Genomic DNA, 22,944 nt, shown 5'->3' with positions numbered 1-22,944 from the left:
AAAAAAAAAAGAAAATCAATTGGCTATAGATGTCTGGGTCTATTTCTAGACTCCCAATTCTATTCCATTTGTTTACATGTCTATCTTTACTACGCTGTTTTTTGATCACTGTACCTTTGTAGTATGTTTACAAATTGGTAAGAATGAGTCTTAACTTTATTCTTTTTCCAATATGGGCTAGTCAGGGCCCTTTGCATAGGATGGGTTTGTCATTAGAGGAGTTCTCTTGTGGCACAGCGGGCTTGGCCTGCTATGGCTCAGGTTCGATCTCTGGCCACTTCCACATGCCATGGGTGTAGCCAAAGAAAAAGTCATTACAATTTTAATTTTAGGAGTTCCCGTCGTGGCTGAGCAGTTAATGAATCTGACTAGCATCCATGAGGATGCAGGTTCAATCCCCAGCCTGGCTCAGTGGGTTAAGGATCCAGTGCTGCCAGTGACTGCTGTGTAGGTCACAGAAGTGGTTCAGATCCTGTGTTGCTGTGGCTATGGTGTAAGCCAGCAGCTACAGCTCTGATTTGAACCTTAGCCTGGGAATCTCTATATGTCGTGGGTGTGGCCCTAAAAGGCAAAAAAAAAAAAAAAATTAATTTTATTGGGGATTGCTTTGAATATGTAGATGACTTTAGGTAGTATTGCCATCTTAACAGTATTAAGTCTAGCAATCCATTAACCCGAGCATCATTCCATTTCTTTAGGTATTCTTTTTTTTTTTTCCTCCCCAGGGCCGCAAGTAAGGGGATATAATGGACAACACTACGGAGCTGAGTTAGGCCTGGTCCCACTTTCTGCCCCTCTGGGACCCTTACCTCAATTTCCTCCCCAGCTCCACGCCCTCCCTGCCCACCTCCAGAGTTCTGTCCGGTGGAGAAAGGGAGGCCTAGGCCAACCCTGAGCGTCGGGCCGCTATAGAGAAAGGGCCAGCGTCCAGACCTCTAGACATTCCTCCAGACAAAACGCAACAAGTTCAAATCACCTACTGTCTGACTTGAGTATGGTGACCTCGCACCGCCCAGATCCAGCGTCCCAGACCTCCGCCGCCGGTGTTCTCCGCGGCCACCAGGGGGCGCGCGCAGCCCGGTCTGGGCAGGAGAGCCGCCTAGAGCCCACGCCGCCTCCCGGAGCCCCGCCCCGTCCGGCCACGGCCCCGCCCCCTCCCCTCCCAGCGCCCCGCCCCGTCCGGCTGAGGCTTCGCTCCCCAACTCCCGCAGCGTTCGGGACCCCGGGATCTCTGTGCGGCCTGCTCGCCGGGTCCGGCCATGGGCCCCGCCGCTCGCCCCGCGCTGAGGTCGCTGCCACCTCCTCCTCCGCCGGCGCCGTCGCCCCTGCTGTTGCTGCTGCCCCTGCTGCCACTCTGGCTGGGCCTGGCGGGGCCCGGGGCCGCGGCGGACGGCAGCAAGCCCACGGCCGGGGCGGGACGGGGCGGGGCCCGCGCGGTACGGGTGGACGTGAAGCTGCCGCGGCAAGACGCTCTGGTGCTGGAGGGCGTCCGGATCGGCCCCGAAGCAGACGCGGCGCCCCTGATGGGCGGCCGCCTGATGCTGGTGAGCGCCGCTGAGCCCTATGGCCTCCGGCCCGCTTTAGACCTTGTGCCCAGATCCAGCCTTCGTCCTGGACCAAGCCCTGGCAGCCCAGCGCCTCTTCCTCAGGCTGCCAAGGCCCCCAGCGTTCAGGTTTCCAAAATCTGAGATCAGATGTCTTCCCCTCCAAATTCGTCCCCAAACCCTGGCCTTGCATCCTCTGTGTGCCTGATCCCCCTTCCTCCCCCTCTCCCTCTATCCACGGTCCCTCACCCCACAGATGGACGTTGTGGATGCTGAGCAGGAAGTGCCCAGAGAAGGCTGGATTGCGGTGGCATACGTGGGCAAGGAGCAGGCGGCACAGATTGACCAGGAAAGTCAGGGCAGCGGCCCACAGGCCTATCCCAAGGCTCTGGTTCAGCAGGTGCAGAGGGTGTATGTGAAAAGGGGGCTAGAGGAGGGTTTTCAAGGCAACTACTAGAGCCAGACCACCTGGTTAGTGGTGGGCCGGTAAGGAGCCTTCAGAGAAGCCCTGGGCCTGGGTAGGGCCAGGGACCCTAGTTTGTAGAATCTGGGTCAGTGTGGTTGGCAGCAGGGAGGTGGGAGGAGGCCAGAGAGTCAGGAAGCTTAGTCAGGGAGTGCCTGCTGGGGTGGGCCCTGCTTGGACCAAGGAAGGCCCTGTATTGTTTGGGTCCCATAGAACATCTGAGGGGAAGGCAGGAGGCATAAGGGTTTCGGCCTTTGACCTCAAGGAGCTTATAGTCTATCCAGAGGAAATGTTCTCTCCAGAGATAAGAACAACTGTGGCCATAGGTAGTGAGACGCATGTGTGGGCAAGTATATGTGTGTGTGTGAGCCTTTGCCTCTGTCCTGCAGATGCGGAGGGCGCTCTTCCTGGGAGCCTCTGCCCTGCTCCTCCTCATCTTGAACCACAACGTGGTCCGAGAGGTAAACCGGATCAAGCCTAGTGGGCATGCAGGCTGGGGGATGGGCAACCAGGACTGGCTGACCTCCCTGTCTTCCTACAGCTAGACATATCCCAGCTTCTGCTCAGGCCAGTGATTGTCCTGCATTATTCTTCCAACGTCACCAAGCTGTTGGAGGCACTGTTGCAGTGAGTTGGGGTTTGAGCTCCAGAGGACTGGGCCTGGGTGCTATGGTCCCTGGCTTTGCCATGGGCTCAGGGGTCTTGGGACCAGGTCCTTTCCTGTTTATTTAAAGATGGTTTTCTTCTGCTCTGAAAAATGGGTGAGGGAACTGGAAGAAGGAGGCTGCTCCATGGGCAGAGGTGATTAGCTCCAACAAGGAGGAGGGCCGCTGCTTCTCTGTGCTTATGGGCCTCCTTGGCCTGGCTTTATAAGAACTGGAAAAACCATGGAGTTGCCGTCATGGTGCAGTGGTTAATGAATCTGACTAGGAACCATGAGGTTGCGGGTTCGATCCCTGGCCTTACTCAGTGGGTTAAGGATCCAGCTTTGCCGTGAGCTGTGGTATGGGTCACAGACGTGGCTTGGATCCCGCGTCGCTGTGGCTCTGGTGAAGGCCGGCGGCTGCAGCTCTAATTCGACCCCTAGCCTGGGAACCTCCATATGCCGTGGGAGCGGCCCAAGAAATGGCAAAAAGACAAACAAAAAAAAAAAAAAAAAAAAAAGAAAAGAAAAAAAAAAGAACTGGAAAAACCAGCATCTGAGAGAGGCCTGGGGACCAAAGCAGAGGGGCTATGGGGAGATGCTCAAGGGCATCCTTTCCCCACAAGGCTGGGGTGGATGGGTCTGGGCCTCTCTCCTGAGCTGTTTTGTCTGGCCCTCTGGCTTTCCCTCCCAGGAGGACCCAGGCCATGGCTGAGATCACCAGCGGAGAGTCCCTATCAGCCAACATCGAGTGGAAACTGACCCTATGGACCACCTGTGGCCTCTCCAAGGACAGCTACGGAGGGTGGCAGGACTTGGTGTGCCTGGGAGGCAGTCAGGCCCAGGAGCAGGTGGGTGCCTGGGGAGAGGAGGCTGGGGGGTGGGGCATACACACGCCTTGTCTCAAATCCTGTGGCCTCTTCCAGTCTTGGTGGTGAGGACCACCTCTTGCACTCCCCAGAGTTGCTGCGAATGTTTAGTGGCCTGGTGGGTTCTCAGTGTGGGGCCTGAGCCAGGCTTGACCTTAGTTGCCACTGTTCTGTCCTGCTCAGAAGCCTTCTCTGACCCTCTGTCACCTGCAGAATGAAGTTCTAATTCCTTCTGGGCAAGGCAGGCAAGTGAGGGGCTGTCAGAGGCCAGGAGGAGGTGCAGGCAGAAAGGCTAGAGCTTGGAAAGGAGATTGGGAGCAGGCCCAAGGGGCTAGTGGGTGGGCACGTACTGAGGTCAGGCTGGTTGGTATGGAGCTCAACGATGAACAACCTGGCTGCTAGCTGAGGTGGGTGTCAGGAACCCATGGTAGCTCAGGTGTCTGAAGCACAGCTGGGGCAGCTCTCAGCCTCCATCCCAGGGCCCGGTCACCATTCCTCCAGCCTCTGGGCGTTCAGTAAATTCCCATCAAGCACGTCTTACAGCTCCCATGGACAAGACCCATCCCTGTCCTTGCTCCTCTCCTAGGGGTCCCCCAGAGGCCCTGAACCTGGGGAGAGTGGGTCTCTGGCCTACAGTGGAGCTCCACGCATCAGCCTGGCTCAATTTGGCAGGGGGCACGAGCTCAGGGCCCTGTCTAGGGAGGGGCCAGGCCAGAGACACCATCTCTCTGCTGGGGTGACCACAGAGCTGTTGGTGGGCATGGGCTTCAGGGCATGATGAAGGCCTTGAGTTCAGCCTAGGCTTCAGGAGAGCTTTCTGAGCAGGTGTCACCATCCCACTGTGAATGGAGGGGAGTCAGGGACACAGAGACCAGGGGAGAAAGTGTGACAGAGCAAGAAGCTGGGGCTCCCAGGCCCCTCTTGGCCATGGCCCCCAGAGTGCCTCCACCCTGAACACAGCAACATCTTGTGACATTAACAACACCAGCCTTGCCCATCAAATCATTTCTTGACCCCTCTCCCTCCATATATGTGTTGGTAGTTGAACTTCAGCATAGGCTAGGAACAAGGTGGGTAAAGCTTTTAAACGAATGCATTTATTAGCCGTGACATGTCCGCAGGCCCGTGTGCTTGCTTACTTTCCTGAGCCAGCTGTTGCGTTGTTGCAGCCTGGCTGCCACGCTGCATACAATGGGAGTTAAGCCTAGGCCAGTGTGTCCCACAGTTGCCTCTCAAAGGCTAAGTGAGGGCAGACCTGGTCACAAGGCTGTCAAAAGGCACAAGCCAAGGGAAGGAAGGAGGAACATGAGCCTTGGTTCCCAAGACTGAAGTGTGGAAAGGCATAGAATTGGGGGGCAAGGACCAGGGATGCTGGGCGGCTAGGAGTACGAAGCTCAAGGGACTTGAGGGCCGGCTGGTAGAAGAGTTTGGGTTTCCTCTTGGGGGCACGGGGAGCATCACAGGGAAGGGTCAGGTAGGGGTGCTGTGTGACTGGCTTTGCAGGGGAGCTCCCTGTGGCTGAGGGAGGGAACTAGGTGCATGTGGCAGAGCAGGGCACTTGAAGAGCAGTGGGGGGCACGGGGATGTGAGGCCCCCGAGGAGCCAGGCAACAGGTTGGGGCCTAGCACCTCTTGGGGTAACAGTGGCCAAGAAAGCAGACTAGAAGTGCCAGGTAGGGATGGGAGTGGGAAGGTGACAGGGTCCTGGACTGGGGAGGCTGCCAGATAGATGCTTGTGTGAGTGCACAAACACCAGGAGAGGCCTGGGCTGGGGACCCACGTGGGTTGCCTCACTGTGTAGGGTGGAGTTGGATGGGCCCTGGGAGTGTGGAGGTTGTGGGGCGGCTTCCTTCAGAAGAGGAAGCAGGAACCTCCATGGTCATGGTGCTCGTGGACTTCACCTGCCTGGTCCTCAGGATGGTTTACTCGGGGAAGAGGGCGGGGTCGCCGCAGTGAACCTGACACCCTGCTCCCCATCCCCCCTCCCTAGAAGCCCCTGCAGCAGCTGTGGAATGCCATCCTGCTGGTGGCCATGATCCTGTGCACAGGCCTAGTGGTCCAGGCTCAGCGGCAAGCGTCCCGACAGAGCCAGCGGGAGCTCGGAGGCCAGGTAGGAGCCAGCCCTCGGGAGCCCTGGTGTCCCCAGCTCTCGGGAACTGTGCCTGCCCTTACCCCACAGGTGGATCTGCTCAAGCGCCGGGTGGTACAGAGGCTGGCATCCCTTAAGATCCGGCGTTGCCGGGTAGGCAGGGCGTCACAGGGCCCCCCGGAGCCTGCTGCTGAGACCTGTGCCGTGTGTTTGGACTATTTCTGCAACAAGCAAGTTAGTGCTCTGGGCATTGGCCAGCCTTCTGCTGACCTATGATACCCCCTGCCCCGCTCCCAAGATCCCTGGGAACCACCCCGACCAGGCCTGCTCCCAGCCCCACCTGAGCTCTGGAAAGCAGAATGGGGATGGGTGGGAGTGGGCCACACGGGTTTCAGTTCCCCAGCTCAGGTGTGGGCATGTGGCCTGGCATTCCCACCTGGAGGCCTGAGCCCTTCCCTCAACCCTGCAGTGGCTCCGGGTGCTGCCCTGTAAGCATGAGTTTCACCGAGATTGCGTGGACCCCTGGCTGATGCTCCAGCAGACCTGCCCGCTGTGCAAATTCAATGTCCTAGGTGAGCACTGAGGGTGGGGGCCCTTGGCCAGCTCCACCGGGGCCACACCTGACGCTGCCCTCCCTGTTGTTTTTCCTCTGCTCCTGCAGGGAACCGCTATTCGGATGATTAGCTGCCCCAGCTGGGTCTCTACACGTGGGGAAGGGGCCCCTCCTGCCTGCACCCTGCTCCTTGGCTTGGGCTCCTGGAACAAGACTGCAGGGGGGACAGGACAGAAAGCCCTGGGGGTGGGAGGAGGGATAGGGGCCTCCCCTGCTGAGGGGCAAGGTACCCCACCACATCCACATGGGGAAGGATGCAGGGCCTGGACCTGGCGGGAAAAGAGGCCATGTTGAGGCCCTTCTCTGCTATCCTGGGAACTTGTGGGCAGCTCCCAGGGCTCTGGGCAGGGGTCTGGGGAAGAGGGTGTGGGCACTGCCACTGTTCCCAGGGCCCTGGGAGCTCTCCAGCCTGCAAGGCATCCCCAGGGGCTGAGGCTGCAGTGGCTGGGTTTTGTGCTTATTTATTGGGGGGTGGGTTGGGGAGCAGCTGTCTGGACTTGAGGGCACCCTGGCCTGACCATCTTTCGGGACACATTTTGGTCAAGGCTATGATGCTAAGCCCAGAGGCCCTTCTGCTGCCTGCTACCCTTGGTCTTTGGGCACCAGGAACCGCGTGGGTCCCACTGCCAGTCCAGCTAGGCTTCCTGCCGGGGCCTGGCTGGGACCAGAGGCCTTAGAAACCATCTAGTCCTGTGTTTCTCAGTGGGGCTACAGGTTGCTGACCAGGATACTTGAAGCCACAGGATAAATGTGGTACATCTTCCAGGGGCGTCTGGGCTTTTTTTAGACTTGGGGTAGGGGAGGTTTAATATTAAAATAAACATGGATATATTTTAACATAAGATGTAAACATCTGTGTGGGTGTTTTAAGGTAAACAAGTCACCTTGGGGTCTGATGCCTGTGGGAGGTGGATTCAAACATGGCCCGAGATTCCCCATCGCCCATGAATACGCCTCATGCAACCCTGAACTGTGACTGATGGATTTTACTCCCACGATTAGGTTATATTTTATGGCACAAGTTGACCTTAATATGGCAAAGTATCCAAGTGGGCCTGACCTAACCACATGAACCCATTAAAAGCAGGGTTTTCTCCAGCTGGTGAAAGAAGAAAAAGTCAGGCATTTGAAGCATGGAGGGGACTCAGTGCATGAGAAATTTTCTGTTGCCAACTTGAAGATGGAGGGGGCCACGTGGCAAGGAAGATGGATAGCCTCGGAGAGCCAAGAGTGGCTTTGGCTGACAGCGGCCAGCAAGGGAGCGGACCTTAGTTGTACAGCTGCAAGAAGGGGAGCTCTGCCAACAGTCAGGACGAGCCTGGATCCTTCCCTAGTCCCTTGCAAGAGGAATGCAGCCTGGCAGATGCTTTGATTTCTGAGGCCCTGAGCGGAGAACCCAGCCACACAGGGCTTGGAGGTCTGACCTACAGATCTGTGAGCTACTAAATGGATGCAGAGAAGCGCTGTGCTGTGACAGGTCCTCCCTATGCCCTTGGGCCCAAGCCTCTGACTCAGGGAGCCCACCGAGGACTGGTTCTCACCTGTGAGGGACCCAGCCTCCCTCAGGGGGTCTCTGGCCATGCCTGTTCAGCTACACACCCAGCCTCTCTTGACCTTCTCTGTAAACTAAGATGCTCTATTTGGCCTCCTAACCAGATAAAACTGCATAGAAAGCCAAGAGCATCCTCTCCCACACCCCTAGTTGTCTTCAGTAAGGTCTTAGCACCTGACCTTCAGAGGCGAGATGGCTCAGGGAAGGCTGGAGGCTTCGTGAGGAAACTGGCCTCAGCGGGCCTGGCGTGACTGGTGGCATCCATGCCTGGGCCTGTACTTTCTGGCTGGATGCAGCCTTGCCGTGCCTTCAGTGGCCTCCTGGGGATCCAACCCCCTGGATTTAGAGACCCCCTTTGTGACTCATGTTTCCTGAAGGGGAGGTGTCCCTCAGTGAAAGGAGGGCTGACCATCTTGGCTCCTTAATGTCTCCATTCTCAGGTCAGCGGTGTGGCCTCTGCCCCCCACCTACCTCTGTGAGCCTGAGCCTGGACCCCAGCTGGACTCCTCCCTTGCGTCAGATGTCCTCATGCAGCCCGCCTTGGTGGCGGTGCTCCTTCCCTTGCACACCCCCTGCCCTGACCCTGCTCTCCATTGGTGTGGGTCCCTGAGGTCATGTCACCCCTTAGTCTTTGCTGTTGGGATCAAAAGACTGCCTTTTCCACGGCCCAGGTGCTGGACGCTGCCCTGTGTCCTCTTCCCCCATTGCCCCTGTCAGGAGGGAGCCAGGAAGCTTCCATTTACCGAGGGTGCATGGTATGCCAGGCCTCTGCTGGCCGATGCCTGGTATGGCTGGGGACTCGGGATGGGGAAGGAAGGACTCTTCCCCTGACTGAGCCAGTGCTGAGGCCCAGGTCACTGAGCAGATGGCCTGGGCTTTATTACATCAGTGGGTTGCTCTCGGCCCCACCCTGCTTCAGGCTATGTGGGCCGCTGCTCGGGCTGGTGTGCAGGGCCTACCTGGCCCCGGCCTGGCGACAGCCTCCTCCTTAGCCTGGCCAAGGCCCGGATGGGGTTCTGGGTGCAGTTGGTTGAGTGAGTTAGGTCCTCTAGGGAGGACTTGGTGGGCCCACTGCAAGGTGGGGTTGCCCGGGGCTGGCCCGGCAGGGTCCTGCTTGCACTGGCTGTCCTGCTGCCAGATGGGTGCCGCCTGCCCAGAGACCTGAGGTGGGAGACGGCAAGATCCCCCATGAGCCAGGGGACCACCCACCCCACCCCTCTGTGCTCTGCCTCTGATGAAGCATCACTCACCCTGGGGATGCTCTCTGGGCCTGGGTCAGGGGCGCTGCTCCCTGGAGTCCCTTGCTGGGAGGGACCCAGAGCTGGTCCTGTGGGATCAGCTGCAAAGAAAAACAGGCTAAGGCTCAGGCTCCCCTCTGTACCTGAACTTGAAGGTGTCACAGAGGAGGGGGGAAGGGGAGGGCCTGAATCTCTAGCCACAGCCCCTTCCTCTGAAGGCCAGGGTTCAGGAAGCCTTCCAGGGCCTGTCCTTGGCTGTGGTAAGCATGGGAAGGTTTGCAAGGCTCCTGGTTGCACGTGAGGTAAAGGTTCCAAGAGCTAGAGGCAGGGACTTGGGGCTAGAAGGCACTGGAATGTCCTCACACCTTCCTTAACGGTGGAAGACAGTTCCCAACAGCACAGCCTAAAGCCAGGAGAGCCCCACCTGTACTGAGCTGGGCTGGTGGCAGGTTTCCTGGGGAGAATCTGAAGACCTCTGCCAGGTCTAGGACCTCTTCCAAGTCCCCAAAGGCTGGCCCCTCTCAGGCTGGGGAGCTGTGCTGCCCACCTTGAGGCCACCCTGCTGGGCCACCTCCCGGATTTTGGACAGCATCGACCGGATCCGCCCATTCTCCTCCTGCAGGACGTGGATGCGGATGTCGTTGGCCTGCACCTGCCTCTCCATGTCGTCTGTGACATTGCCAGAGCCTGTGAGGACACACTGTCTGGCACCACACCCCTTCAGGTCTGCCCTTTGTGCCCAGTGGGACAGGACCCAGGAGGGGAAGCACAGGGGAGGTGGGTGGGGTCATTGCTCAGGGCCTCCCACCTCATCTTCCTTCTGAGGCTGTGTCCCCACTCCTTACCCCCCTGCCTGCTGGGAGGTGACCACAGCCTTACAGAGTACGAGAGCTGGGTGAGACCTAGAGGTCAGTAAAGACTTAATAGGAAAGCAAGTGAATCTCTTTCAAGGCCACCTGTTTGCAGAGGGCCAGAGAGATAGTGACTTGTCCAAAGTCACAGTTGGTTCTTGGATGTGAGTCCCAGGAATTCAGCAAGGATGTTCTTGGCCCACTGCTGGGTGGGGTGGGGGTAGATGCTTCGCCTGGACTTTATGAACCCAGGTCAGTTGCTGTCCACTCTGGTTCTGGGTTTCCTGGTTTGTCACAAGGGGTTGCTTGTGACCTGCCTTGTGGAGCGGTTGACAGAGCAACACAAGGGCCCAGCAGCATCCTGGCAGCTCTGCACATGGATTCACCTGACTTTAAGGGCCTTGAGGGCTTGGGATGAGAACCCAGGTGGCCCGGCATCCAGTCCTCTGCTGAGATGGGTCCCCAGCACTCCTATGCTCTGGGGTCCAGGACACTGGACAGTTGGGACTGTGCCTTCAGAGCTGGCCCCATGGTGTGGTTTGAGGAGACGTCAGGATAGACAGGGACACAGGAAGCTGAGTGAGGACTGGCACATGTGTGGTACAGAGCACAGGCTACAGAGGCAGCCAGACCTATGTTTGCATTTGCCTGAGTGACCCTGAGCAGGGGTCGTGGGGGCTCTGTAAGGGCCACACTGCCGGACCCCAACTCTACCAGCCTCGCTGCAGGCTGGGGAGTTGCTGACCTGTGTCCTGCCCACATGAGCCCTCAGTTACCCGCCCCAGGCCCCAGCATGCTCTCTGTACCGACCCTGGGCCCCTACTTTGGATTTGGGCTTCCATGGGCCTGTGCAGGTCTGGGAAGGCCACCAGAAGCCTCTCCCGCTCCCTCAGCTCCACGAGCTCCCGTTCCAGCTCTGAGATGGTCAGCTGCAGATCCGTGGTTGCCAGCTCCAGGCTTTGCTTCTCTTGCTGCAGGCTGTGCAGCAGCTCCTGGGACAAGGGGAGGCTCAGGACGGAGGAGGGCACCCAGCCCCCCCACTGGGAACACCCTGTCACCTCCACCCTCCAGACACGGGACAGGCCTGCAGGTGCTCAGCTGGCTGGAGGGTCCTCCAGAGAAAAGGAAGGGCCACGCTGCCCGCTCTCACCTGCTGGGCCTGGAGCTGGCACTGCCCTTGCTCCCTCTCACTCTGCACGCTCTGCAGCTGCTCCTCCACATGGACCCGCTGGGCCTCGGCCTCATCCAAACTGCCCCGCAGCTCCTCTCGCTCCTGGTCCAGGCTGTCCAACTGCTGCAGCAGGGCTCGCTGTTTGGCCTGCAGGGACTGAGCCAGGATGGGTGGGCGAGGGAGGCCATGTGGCCCAAGGGCCTAGGCCCAGCCATGTGGAACAAGGGAGGTTGCACAAGCCCACCCCCCTCGTGCTGCATCTGTCTGTATGCAGGGGAGGCTATGCACATGCTCACAGTGGAAGGGGCAGAGGCAAGAAGGAAGCAGACCCCAACCCTGGCAAGGCCAGGCCCCTATGCTTGCAGACCCTGCACCCCTGGGAAATCAGTTGGCTGACTCCATCAGCCCCTACGTTTTTCCAGTCACAGTCATCAAAGAGGAATTCTTCTTAGGTCTCCAGTGTCCCACCAGCCAGTGTCACTTGGAACCCATGTTTCCTGACACCCACTGAGTACAAGAACCAGCAGTGGTCTGCTCTGAGGCCTGGCTCCACCTCTGACTAGCTGTGCAGTCTTGGGACAATTTTCTGAACCTCACTAAGCCTCCATTTCCTCATTGGTAAAAAGGGGATGGAAAGAGTATCTACCTCTTCCTGCCGTGGTGGGGAGTAGGAACGAGACGGCTGTGGTGGCTGAAGCCCGGTGCCTGGCTCACTTGACCCTGAGGGCTTTTGCCTAGGGTACTGGCTCCCCACTGAGCCTCTGAGGGTGAGCCCAGCCAGGACAGCTCCCAGACCTGCCACTTTCTCTAGGTAATGGGTCATCTGTTTTCTTAGCCACCCCTCTGGGGACTCTGCAAAGCCCTACTAGGTACAGCCATATCCTGGGCCCAGGCCCCAGTTCCCCTTTGGCTTCCCTATCCTTCCTCTGATGGCTGATGGACTAATCACTGTCCAATGGCATCCAGTTCAGAGGCTACCTCCACCCAGAAGTCATCCTGGATTCCCACCAGCTGCTGTGGCTGAGCCTCCCTGGACCCTGGCAGCACTGTCCCTGCCCCTCCTAGCCATCTGGCAGGAATGTGGTGGCAGCACAACCACTTGTTCTTAATGGGTATGGGCTCCTCCAGAGCAAGGCCACATCTGGCCACATCTGTCCCTGGTCACTGTTCCCCCAATGTCTGGCTCGGGAAGGCTCAGACCTTTGGTAAATGAGTTGATGGAAACCTGGGTGTGTGTTGGGGAGCAAGTGCCCATACAGATAAGGCCCATGCTCCACTAATGACACCCTCTCTTCCTACAGCCTTCCCTGCAGAAGCCCAGGGCCCTGATGAGGCCTCCAGCCTCACCTCTTGGTGGCGGACCATGCTGTCCACACGGGCCTTCTCCTTGTCCAGCTCTGTGCTGGCCCAACGGATCTGCTGGCTGGCTCCATCCAGCCGCCCTGCCAGCAGCTGCACCTGCTCCTCCAGCTGCTGCACTTGCCTCTCAGCCTCAGCTCTGTGTTTGGCTTCCTCTTGTAGCTGCTGGGCCTTTGTCTCTGCAGGATTGAGTGAGCATGGGAGGGGGCAGAGGAGAGCCCTGGGTGCAAGTCCCTGCACTGCCTCCGACCAGGACAGGACCTGGAGGGAGGTGTCATAGCACATCTCTGGGCCTCAGTGTCTTCAGCCACAGAATGAAGGTCTGGATCCCACCTGAGGTACCCCCTGGGTGAGAGGTGGCATCCAGCTCCAGCCATCACTCAACAGTGTGGCAGGTCAGGCCCACCCTCCTCCATGGTTCCCTTTATCTTTGCTCCGGAAGCCCAGGAGACAGAGATGGAAGGTGCAGGTCCGGGCTCCATGGCGGGGCTCCTCACCCACAGCCTGTGTAGACTCCTGCTGCTGCTTCAGCTCCTTCTCCAGGGTGGCCACCTTCATCTTGAGGTCACTTGTTTCTATGGCAGCCGAGAGAGAGGCCTTTCAGAGGCTCTTTTGGGCCTGGCTGGTGGCCTCTGTGCCCAGTGCACCCTGCAGCATGGTGGCAGCCCTGGGCTGTGTGGAGGGCGCCTGGGCTGGCGAGAGGGGAGGTGCCCAGGGGCCAGGGTCCCCATCCACCTTGCTTCCTATTGGCTGGCTGTCACATTTCTACACCTTTCTGGGCCTCAGTGTCCTCCACAGAGGCGACAGTGAAGCTTAGAAAGGGAAGCGACTCTCGGGCCTGACAACTAAAGCCCACTTCTAGTGCCACAGCTGCATCACTCTGCCTCAGGTTTTGCTGAAGCCAGAGGTGCCTCTGCTGGCTAGAGGCACCCAGGGAATGAGCTCCCCCAGGAACCCTCCTTCAGTGACTGACAAGGGCTAATGCATGAATCCCCTGGCTCCCTTGCTCCTCTGGTGGGACAACTCAGGCTCTTGTTCTCCACGGGCTCCTGGTTCCCTAGAGGGATGAAACTCCAGCTGCCCGCAGTGTAACCAGCTTGATGAGCGCACCCCTTTTTCCGGCCTTCCCTTTCCTGCATCTCCTGCCCACTCCCAGCCCAGGTTTCTTCTACATCAACTCCTAGCTCCATTGGAGGGCTTTTCTTCTGGGGGAGCCCCCACTAAGACCTTGGCAGTGCCAGGTCCTGAGGTTTGCACAGACCTTTGAGCAGCTGCTGCCTGTCGCACTCCCACTTGGCCAGGCGTTGCTCGGACTCCTCTGCCTGCCGCTGCTGTGCCCCCTGCTCCTGCTGCAGGGCCTGCTCCAGCTCACCCACTTGCTTCCTCAGTCCATCCTTCTGCCCCTCAGCCTCCTCCAGCTGCGCCCTGAGGGGCCCCACAAGCTGAGTGAGGGCCCCCACGTGCTTGGTGAGGCGCATCAGGTCTTTGCTCTGCTCTGCTGCCCAGTGGCCCACGGTGGTGGCTGGCAGTGGTCTGAGCCCCATGCTGTCCTGCACCAGATGCTGGAATTGGCCTAAGGACGAGGGCAGGTTCTGGCTCTGACACAGGCTGATGACCACCTTGCCCACCTCCCGCAGGCTGCCCTGGACACTGGTGCACGCATCACAGGGCACCAGGGCCGTCTCCACGGTCTGGGAGTGCACGCTCCTGGTGTTCTCTGCCGTCCTGGCTGGACCCTGCAGGGAGACGCTGAAGGGAAGGCTGTCCAGTTCTTGGCAAGTCTGGGGCAAGCCTGGCATTGGGGGGGGAGGGTTGATGAGCTTGGCAGTTATAAATTCAGGGCTCCCGGCTGGCTCACTCTTGGCTGAGGGCTTGGAGGTGGGGGTCTCCCCTTGGTTTGCCCTTTCCTGTGGTTAGCCAAAAAAAAAAAAAAAAAAAGAGAGAGAGAGAAAACAGGTGAGGAAGATGGGCCGGGGTCAGGGGAGAGTAACCAGCTCCCTGGGGATTTCTATGACAGCAGCCGCTCCTGATGCTCAAACCCTCAGGTGGCATCTGATACCAAAGCGAATGAGAGCACGAGCCTTCTCCTTTCTGCTGCCTCAGCTTTCCATGCCCAGGCTCGATGCAGTTATACACATGGTAACAGCGACAAACATAGCTGCCCGTTACTGGGCCCTTGCTTAGTGGACTCATCTGCTCTTGTGTTGCAGAAGCCACTCTCAGTTTTGGTGTCCTTCCCACCAGGTGGTTGCAAGGGTTATGGGATAACCCCTAACAAATGGAGCTCATACAAACACCATTCCCCAACAACTCCCTGGGAGGTAGGGGCTGTTATCACCCCTTCTGGACAGATGAACAAACTGAAGTTCAGCATAGGTAGGACTTCCCCATAGTCCCACAGTGTGAACTGCAGAGCCAGGTGGCCCAAACATGACTCTGGAGGCCTGTGATGCTCACTGTCATGCTGCATGGGCCTTGAGTGGGGGGCCCCAGGGTGGAGTCAGTGATGGATGCAGGCTGGGGCAGGAGGACTGGTGTGAGGGTGGCTGCATTTGGGGAGGAGGGGTGGCCAACCCACCTGGGGGACTGCCTGCTGGTTGAACGTGCCCAGCCTCAGCAGGCTGTTCCAGAAGCGTCGCACTGTGAGACCCACGGACATGCAGGGCCCTGCAGCCCCTGCTGGGGGCACTGTCTGCTCTGAGCCAATGTTCTCCACATAGCTTGTGCAGCTCTGAAGCAGCAGCAGGAGCCTGTGGGCAGAGACAGCAGGGTCAGCAGGGCAGAGCCTGCCACCAGCACAACCAGCAGCCTCCAGCTCTGGGAACTGGCCCAGGCATATGAAGGACTCAGAGCATCTCAGAATATGCTCTGCTGGACCCAAGAGCCACTTCCTCCAGGAAGCCCTCCCTGAAGACAAAGCTTGGGGCCTCTTCTGAGCTTCCTGAGAAGCTCAGCACATCTACCTGGCTGCTCCTCACTGAACTGGGATGCTCTGGGAGGCCTCAGTCGTATCCTGAGTGCTTAGAATGTGCTGGGTGAGTGGGTGCCTTTCATCCCATGGCTCAGAGCCCTCGCCTCCCAGAGGACAGAGCTGAGACCCTGAGAGGGGAGGAGGCTGCACACCGGTGAGGGTGCAGGGCAGCGGTACCCTGCAGTTTCCTGACTCTGCATGGGGTGGGGGAGGGGGAGGGTTCTCCTGCAGGGCGAGTTGCTTCTGTGATGACAGAGACAGGAGTGAGAGAGCGAGGTCTCTATCCTACCCTGAGTTTGGTGCTATTTTTAAGGTGTGTCAAGAAGAGAAGTAGGTATTTACATGGGAACCAGACTGTTTTGAAAGAAAAGACACTATGTTTACAAAACATACCAGGCAGGTAAGTGACCTTGTTGCAGGTGCAGGAGGGTCATCCCAAACCGACTGGGGCCTTGGGCAGAGAGGGTCTAGGGGAGGAGGTGCCAATGACCTCCAGGCCCTGCCTCTCTCTGGGCCAAGGTGTCCTATTCTGTGAATAGGGCCAAAGTGTCTCCACAGTCGGGTAGCTCTGGAGGTGGTGTGTGGCCTGGACAGAAGAGCCAGGCAAGAGGTGGGAAGACGTGTCAGCACCAGCTCCATAGAAGGGGGATGGATGAACTGGCCTTGATGGCCAGTCCAAGAAGGGGTGGGTGGGGCCTTTCTTGCAGAGGGCACAGCCAGGAGGGAAAGTGTCCGGACCCTCTCAGGGTCAAGTAGTGCTTTCACACTGACGGCTTCTCCAGGCCTCCAAGTGGTGACCCTGGCTTCTTGTTTCTTTGTCCCCAGGCAGATCATCCCCAAACTGCTGGGGTCCCTGCCTGTTGGGCCCCCATGACTTTATTAGCATGTAAGGTTTAAAGCACAGGGAGCCTGGGCTGCAGTCCCCAGGGAGTGGAGGGACCACATTAATGTTAATGACAGCATAGAAGTGGGGGTGGGGCTACAGGGGAATCGGGAAATCCATTGTCCTTTTTCTAGCAGGGCCAGGATGTGGGAACACACGTCCCGTGTCTGGCCCTGTGACACAGAAGGGACAGGAAAAAAAGCCAGGGATGGAAACTCCAAACAGCAGCTGTAGTGTTCCTGACACCCAGAAACCCTACAGAAGCAGCTGGTGGGTGGGGGTGGGTGGGGGTGAGAAGCAGCCATCAGAACGACAGTGCCACAGAGAGCAACAGGGGGCCGGCAACTCCCTGAAGGTGGACAAGAAGATGGACAGCATGGCACAAGGTGACATCCGCTGTGAGGGCCCTGAATTGACCTGGCCCCCAACAGCACACAGTTAGAGGTGACTGTCATTACCAAGGTCATCACCCTCACTGCGGGATGGTTCGTCTGAGATGTGGGCACAAGCATTCCCGAGAGGACCAGGTTTGGTAGAGGCTCTCACCTGTCGATGACCAGCTCCAGCAGCACCGCATGGGACAGCTGCGTGAACTCGGGGTCACCCGGCACATGGTCATAGTGTTCCAGCAGGGCCACCATGTCCAGGTCACAGGCCACGCGGTCGGGGAACTTCCAGGAGGGGAAGTGCACAGGCCCGGCACGTGAGAACACGTCCACGATGGCACCCTGCAGGTCGGTGAGGTCCTTGCGCAGGTTGTCCATGCAGGCCTGACTGCCCAGCAGGTGCGCCATCCTTGTGGCTTCTGGGTGGGCAGAGGAGGGGGTCCCCATTAGCCAGAGCCGTGTGGCCACTGCTGGAGGAAACTTCCTGAAACCTGGATCTGCCCAGCTGCTCCTAGGTTGAAATCTAACCTAGACCTTGGGAAGAAGTCTGTTCCCCTTCAGGACCTGTTTGTGGGTGACCTCATCTGCCTCCCTCTCACCCCCCCCATCCCACGCCCATACTGCTGATTCTGTCTGTCAGATCCCTTTGAGGACCTGTGCACTCCAGGCTCTGCTAAATGCTGAGTGGCTACACCTATGAATGAGGATGTACCTGCTGTCCTTCCCTCCCTGACCAAACCACTGGATGGGCAACTGACAACTAAAACTAGCTATAGCATGATGGGGAGCGCTGAGCCAACCCAGGCTGGACCACTGGACCACCAAAGTAGTTTCCAGCTGGGCCATAGGCCTGCCCGCTCCAATCTGATCCACTTTTTCTATAGAGATCTGGGCCAAACCTATCTGACCATATCATGCTGGCCAATAACCCCTCGGGACACTCTCTGGCCCTTTGGAGAAAGGCCACTTCTGGGCACACCCTTCCCCCTGCCCTCTCTTGTTACTCCCCTCCTCTCCACTTCAAACACCATCAACTACAAGCAGCAGCTCTTGTGCAGGCATACATTTCTCAATCCGTGCCCGTCTGTTTCTTCTGTCAGAATCATACTTCCTCCATCCAATTCCCAACACCTGCCTAACTCTGCACATCCTTCATGGTTCCTGGAAATCACCCCCTCCAGGAAGACTTCCCAAGCACCCTCCAGGCTAGGTTAGAGCTCCCCTGGGTTCTTTCTGGCCTCCACTCTCCAGCCAGGTCCCCACTCCACCTCAGTCACTGCAGTGTCCCCACTGTGGCAGCCTGGGGTCTGGCCTATTGCAGATGCTCACTGACAAATGAACGATTACTAATTGAGGGGGGAAAAGAAAAAGAATCCACAAAGAAAACTTAAAATACACTGACTTGGGGGGAAAAGAGTCCTGAAATATAAGGGAGGAAAACCTGAAAATTTGTACGGATGTTTATCCTAATTACTCTGGTGACATGGGGCCCATTATATATAGATACAGGGGGTCCCAGCCCTGCCCTGTATCTGTGGGCAAGCTGTGTGGCCTCAGGCAAGTCATTGCACCCCCTCTGAGCACCAGCTGTCTCATCTATAAGATGGGAACACTGTCCACAATCAGGTCAGGTGGTTGTGAGGCCTTTAAAGGTATTGCCAAGTAAAGTGCTTGGTCCAGGGGAAGGTACCAACAATAACAATTGCTATTATTGTAATTACTATTATTTGCAGTAACAACAGCAAAGACCATCCTTGTCTGGAGCTGCTGTCTGCATTTTCTACTTCCCGTTCTCGCTGCGGCCCACACAGATCCACTCCCGTCCATCTTGGGAGTCTGTGGATATCTGAAGACAGTGATTTGGATGAACTCTCCCTGGCCCTTGACTCACAAGGTCTCCTGGCCCCTCCTGTGGCCCTTTGCAGGCATCCGGCAGCATATGTCAGAGCAGGCACTCTGTTCAAAGATGGGCAGCCCCGTGGATGCCGTGCCCTGGTTCCTCCCAACCCTGCTGCAGAGGCCCCTTGTCCTCTGTGGTTTTCTCAGCAGCTAGAAGCACTTCCTTGCACCACAGCCCCACTCTGCGGCAGGGGCTGCCTGGGCAGGATTGTGGCCATGGCCTCTCTGGTCCCCAGGAAGTCTGGGCCAGGCTGGGAAACCTCTCTTCCGCCAGCCTATTTCCATCTCCCAACCTCCCTCATCTCAGAAGATGGCACCCCCACTGAATGCACCTGGCCCCTCCTCAAGTCCTTCCCTTTACCCTCACAGCCAAGCACCCAGTGGTGCCAACCCTACATCCAGACCACACAGAGATTCCACCACCTCATCAGCACTGCTCCACACTCCCCATCTCCCCAGACTACTGCCGCGGCCTCCTGAGGGGCTTGCCTCCCCATCTGCCCAGCACCACCTTGTCTGTTCTTCATGCCACTGCCAGAGTGATCATTTAAAAAGGCCACCCGTTGCCCTGCCTAGAGCACTTGAATGCTTTCTATGGCATAAAGACTGGATCGCTGCCTGGCTCTGGCTCTGGCCCTGTGAGACCTGCCCCCACCTTAGCATCTTACCCCCAAGAACACGCCTCCTCCCCACGCTTTCTCCAGGTCAGATGCCTCCCTAAGGTCCCCAAGCTGGTGAGGTCCCCTGTTACGCATTCTCAGACCATGAACCTATCTCCCTGTGAGCACAGCGATTGTTTTTGAGGTCACTACGGTCTGGCCTGGCCACTGGGCTGAGAGACTCGAGGGCATGCCTGTGCCCACAAGTGCAGGGAAACTCAGAGACACCCCCGGGATGGTTCCTTTCTGGCCTCCCAGAGGACAGGGCCCTGCCCTCACCTTTGCACAGCGCCTGCCCGTGGAGCTGGATGTCTGAGTGTGCCTGGCTCTCAGACTCTCTGGTTGGATCTGGGGCTCAGGGTCAGAGGCTCACCCAGGGGCCCGGCTTCCTGAGTCCAACTCGTCAGGCTCTGGGAATGGGTGAAGGGAGAGTGAGTGAGCAGTGCTCAGAGAGGGCTTTCTGGGAGGCAGGGAAGAGGCTGTCCCAGAAGGAAGGGGTGTCCAAGGAGGGAGGATGGGATGAAGGAAAGGGTAGGTGGGGTGCTGGCCTTGAGCCTGAGCACAGAGGGCATGCGTGCTTCAGCACTGCTGGCTCTGACTGCAGGACCTGCTGTGCAGCAGCTCCCCAATCAGCCTCCTCTGATAGATGAGGAAACAGGCTCTGGAAAGTTAGGGGGCTAGCCCAAGGTCACTCAGGGAGCTGGGATTCCAACACCTCTGCTCAGTCTTCAGGCCATGCTACTTCTAGAGCAGCACCATCCAAAAGAAATACAATGCAAGCCATATATGGGATTTAAAATTTTCTACTTGACACATTAAAAAAGTAAAAAGAAATAGGTAAGTTAACTTTAATAATACATATTATTTAACCCAATATATCCAAAATATCTCTTCAATGTGAAATCAACATAAAATTGTTGTCTTTTTTTGCACTAAGTCTCAAAATCCACTGTCTCTTTGACACCTACAGCACATCCCAATTCTTTTTGTCTTTTTTAGGGCTGCACTCGCAGCATATGGAGGTTCCCAGGCCAGGGGTGGAATCGGAGCTGTAACTGCTGGCCTATGCCACAGCCACAGCCACGCCATATCCGAGTGGTACCTGCAACCTACACCACAGCTCATGGCAATGCCGGATCCTTAACCTACTGAGGAGGCCAGGGATTGAATCTGTGTCCTCATGGTTACCAGTCAGATTCATTTCCACTGTGCCACACCAGGAACTCCAGCACATCCCAGTTTGGACCAGCAATGATTTTCAAATACAGCACCACATTTTCAAATGGGCTGGTGGCTACCGTATTGGACAGCGCAGGGGCAGGGGGTCAGATCCTGTGTTCGCTAAGCAAATAGTGACTAGGTACCTACTACGTGCTGGGCCCCATGTCAAGAACAGGAACAGAGCAGGCACACAGAGCCCTGCCTACCTGGAAGCACCATCTATGTCTGGGGGTTTCTGCAGGGGGCAAGTCTTGGGTGCGTCAGTTCTGTAGTTTCACCCACAGGTGGGGTGATGAGCTCCACAATTCTCTGTCTCTGTCTCTCTCTCACTCACACACACACACACACACACACGCGCGCGTGCACAGAGGCCCATATCTCACAAACGTGTCCCAGTGACAGTCTCTCAGGAGACAATGCCATCCATGAAATGTCCCCAAGGAATGAGGCAGAAACAAAGAGAAAAAACCAATTGAAACATTCTGGGTTTTCTTCCTGGAATAGGAAGAAGGAAATAAAACAAGAAATCCCACCCTGGGAAGAGGGCTTTTCAGGTGGCAAAGCACCTGGAACTCAGGAGCTTGTTTGTGAAAACCTGCTCACCCTCAAATAACTACAGCTGCCATCTGGAGCCCCCTGAGGTACAAGCTCCTGTTATATTTCGGTTCTGATGAGCAGCAGCAAAAAACATCAAGAATATACAAGTGGAAAACAAAACACTAAAAAAACATATGAGGTTACCATGCCATTTTTTTTGTACAGTGGGGGTTTGCAGATATAAACACGGTTTGAGAATCACATAGCTGTGTGTCAAGTGAGGGAGCATTTGACATAGGCTTTCTAATTCCTGGGTCTTGAGTGGAAACCTCAGCCTGAAGCTGCCAGCCCTGCACTATTCCTGAAATCATACAAGTGATGGCCCTAATTCAGCCAACATGACCTTGAGGTAGAGCAGCAGTTAACTCTGCTTCTCCTCAGGTCCCTCAGCCCGAGGTGGACTTTTGACTCGAAGAGAAGTGAGAGAAGACTTTCCTTCACTCCCACTCAACATTCAAGCCCCTTCTGTCTCTTGAGCCCTAGGACCTTACCCTTCAGGTAAAGATCATACCTACTTCCTGGCCAGTGTACCCTTGGAAACTCTAAAACCATTTATGTGGCAGTGTCAGTCTGACTCAGGATTGCTAACTGCCCGGGTCCCAGGAGATACTGAAGGAATTCCAGTGTAGACAAAGAAGTAACTGATTGCACTTGCAGAGGAGTAAGAATGGCCTGGGTTTGGATTCGTACTGTGCTATGTGAATTGAGGATGTGAACCTCACTGTCCTCATCCATAAATAAGTTGCTATAAGAAATAAAGTAATGTAGGAGTAATCTGAATAAGAACCATGAGGTTGCAGGTTTGATCCCTGGCCTTGCTCAGTGGGTTAAGAATCTGGTGTTGCCATGAGCTGTGGTGTAGGTTGCAGACGCGGCTCGGATCCCTCGTTGCTGTGGCTCTGGTGTAGGCCAGTGGCTACAGCTCTGATTAGACCCCTAGCCTGGGAACCTCCATATGCTATGGGAGTGGCCCTAGAAAAGGCAAAAAGACAAAAAAAAAAAAAAAAAAAAAAAAGAAAGAAAGAAAGAAATAATGTAATGTAATGTAATGCATGTAGTGTTGGGCACAGGGTCTGACCCATGGTATATGTTCAAAAAGCCCTAGCAAACATTATCATTCTACATTAATAATAACAATGACATAAACCAACTATGGTGTGTAAATAAGGAAGAAAGGCGGGGAGGAGAATTGGGAGGGTATCCTTTCCTATCACTCCCCCATTTCATAGGTGAAGAAATTGAAAGCAAGGGTTCAGAGAGAGCCACATTACAGAGTTAAGAGGGAAGAGAGGGTCTCAGGAAAGGAAGCGAAAAGGGCGGGATTGGAAGTGACGGAGGGAGGAGTGGGGAGTGAGGGAAGAGATTTCACAGGCACAAACCTCCGGGCGTGAGAGGTTGAGCCTAAAGAAGGCGGCCAGATTTGAGCTAGTCCACGGAATTTCAAGGCCTAACTATGGAAGGCAGGGGTGGAACCTGGAAAAGGCAAGACCAGAGGGAAATAGTACCAGAGGGAATTAGGGATTGAGATTTGGGAAGGAGGTGGTGGCCTGAAGCAAAAAGAGGCTGGGGGACGAGGTTTTGGCCAAATGGGAGGCCAAAGAGAGGGAGCGGGGGCCTTGGAAAGCGAGGGTCAGAGGGAGAGGAATACTCTGGTAAAGGAGAGGGGGGCCAGGGCCGTGGGGGGCGTGAGAGGACGTCGGAAGGGGAATGTAAAACGTCTCACCAGTCTCTGGAGTCGCAGCCTCAGCCCGTGTCTGCTCCGCTCATGGAACTGCCCCCCCGGAGCGACTGTAGCTTGTGGGAGCCTCAGCAAACCCTAGCCTGGTTCCTCGACCGCTGCCATGGCAACAGCGTCGGGAGCTGGCTGCTCCCGTAAGGGGAGGGGCGGGAAATTACGTCACGGGGATGGGCGTGCCCGGAAGTACGTCAGCCTCTTC

At 56.9% G+C, this 22,944-nt stretch overlaps 2 protein-coding genes across 61 annotated transcripts; one reads left to right on the top strand and one right to left on the bottom strand.

Annotated features, from left to right (window-relative positions):
- The first annotated feature begins 892 nt into the window (after positions 1 to 892).
- On the top strand, positions 893 to 7,915 carry RNF215 (ring finger protein 215). Of its 11 annotated transcripts, none has more exons than XM_084993690.1 (9): positions 1,188 to 1,544; positions 1,801 to 1,944; positions 2,397 to 2,468; positions 2,549 to 2,634; positions 3,345 to 3,501; positions 5,509 to 5,628; positions 5,713 to 5,841; positions 6,077 to 6,179; positions 7,308 to 7,446. In XM_084993690.1, exons 1-9 carry the CDS (start codon positions 1,260 to 1,262, stop codon positions 7,373 to 7,375), a joined length of 1,164 nt encoding a protein of 387 aa, XP_084849816.1. In that variant the 5' UTR covers positions 1,188 to 1,259; the 3' UTR covers positions 7,376 to 7,446. The 11 variants fall into 11 exon arrangements, 9 of the variants coding, with proteins under 9 accessions (XP_084849816.1, XP_084849817.1, XP_005670895.3 ...); XM_084993691.1 differs by lacking the exon at positions 7,308 to 7,446 and adding an exon at positions 6,269 to 7,062 and having other exon boundaries at positions 3,348 to 3,501; XM_005670838.4 differs by lacking the exon at positions 7,308 to 7,446 and adding an exon at positions 6,269 to 7,062 and having other exon boundaries at positions 5,698 to 5,841.
- CCDC157 (coiled-coil domain containing 157) lies at positions 4,595 to 22,856 on the bottom strand. Of its 50 annotated transcripts, none has more exons than XR_014825900.1 (12): positions 22,731 to 22,856; positions 19,469 to 19,599; positions 16,792 to 17,050; positions 14,970 to 15,141; positions 13,653 to 14,298; positions 12,889 to 12,966; positions 12,380 to 12,570; positions 11,043 to 11,188; positions 10,685 to 10,811; positions 9,558 to 9,697; positions 9,023 to 9,111; positions 4,595 to 8,933 (listed from the first exon to the last, which is right to left on the bottom strand). XR_014825900.1 is itself a non-coding variant. In XM_084993636.1 (12 exons), exons 3-12 carry the CDS (start codon positions 17,037 to 17,039, stop codon positions 8,688 to 8,690), a joined length of 2,169 nt encoding a protein of 722 aa, XP_084849762.1. In that variant the 5' UTR covers positions 17,040 to 17,050; positions 19,469 to 19,599; positions 22,731 to 22,856; the 3' UTR covers positions 4,595 to 8,687. The 50 variants fall into 50 exon arrangements, 30 of the variants coding, with proteins under 30 accessions (XP_084849762.1, XP_084849766.1, XP_084849764.1 ...); XM_084993636.1 differs by having other exon boundaries at positions 10,672 to 10,853; positions 11,012 to 11,188; XM_084993640.1 differs by having other exon boundaries at positions 10,685 to 10,853; positions 11,012 to 11,188.
- Positions 22,857 to 22,944: the final 88 nt, after the last annotated feature.

Source organism: Sus scrofa, chromosome 14 (assembly GCF_054392235.1).
Source record: "Sus scrofa isolate SSC_HxYL_T2T_F1_AM1 chromosome 14, Sscrofa_HxYL_maternal_Yorkshire_Landrace_v2.0, whole genome shotgun sequence".
In the NCBI taxonomy this organism is placed as follows: domain Eukaryota; kingdom Metazoa; phylum Chordata; class Mammalia; order Artiodactyla; family Suidae; genus Sus; species Sus scrofa.
Note: the sequence above shows the minus strand (reverse complement) of the source record. Positions and strands in the feature narration are given on the sequence as shown.

What these genes read in the sequence shown, in the direction of transcription:
- RNF215 (XM_084993686.1), top strand. Translation starts at nt 1,260, where the DNA reads ATGGGCCCCGCCGCTCGCCCCGCGCTGAGGTCGCTGCCACCTCCTCCT. An exon ending in CCAAGGCTCTGGTTCAGCAG is followed by an intron (nt 1,945 to 2,396) that starts GTGCAGAGGGTG and finishes TCTGTCCTGCAG; the next exon opens with ATGCGGAGGGCGCTCTTCCT. An exon ending in GTGCAAATTCAATGTCCTAG is followed by an intron (nt 6,180 to 7,307) that starts GTGAGCACTGAG and finishes CATTAAAAGCAG; the next exon opens with GGTTTTCTCCAGCTGGTGAA.
- CCDC157 (XM_084993636.1), bottom strand. Translation starts at nt 17,039, where the DNA reads ATGGCGCACCTGCTGGGCAGTCAGGCCTGCATGGACAACCTGCGCAAG. An exon ending in GCATGGTCCGCCACCAAGAG is followed by an intron (nt 11,189 to 12,379) that starts GTGAGGCTGGAG and finishes ATCCTGGCTCAG; the next exon opens with TCCCTGCAGGCCAAACAGCG. An exon ending in GCCCAGAGAGCATCCCCAGG is followed by an intron (nt 8,934 to 9,022) that starts GTGAGTGATGCT and finishes CTCCCACCTCAG; the next exon opens with GTCTCTGGGCAGGCGGCACC.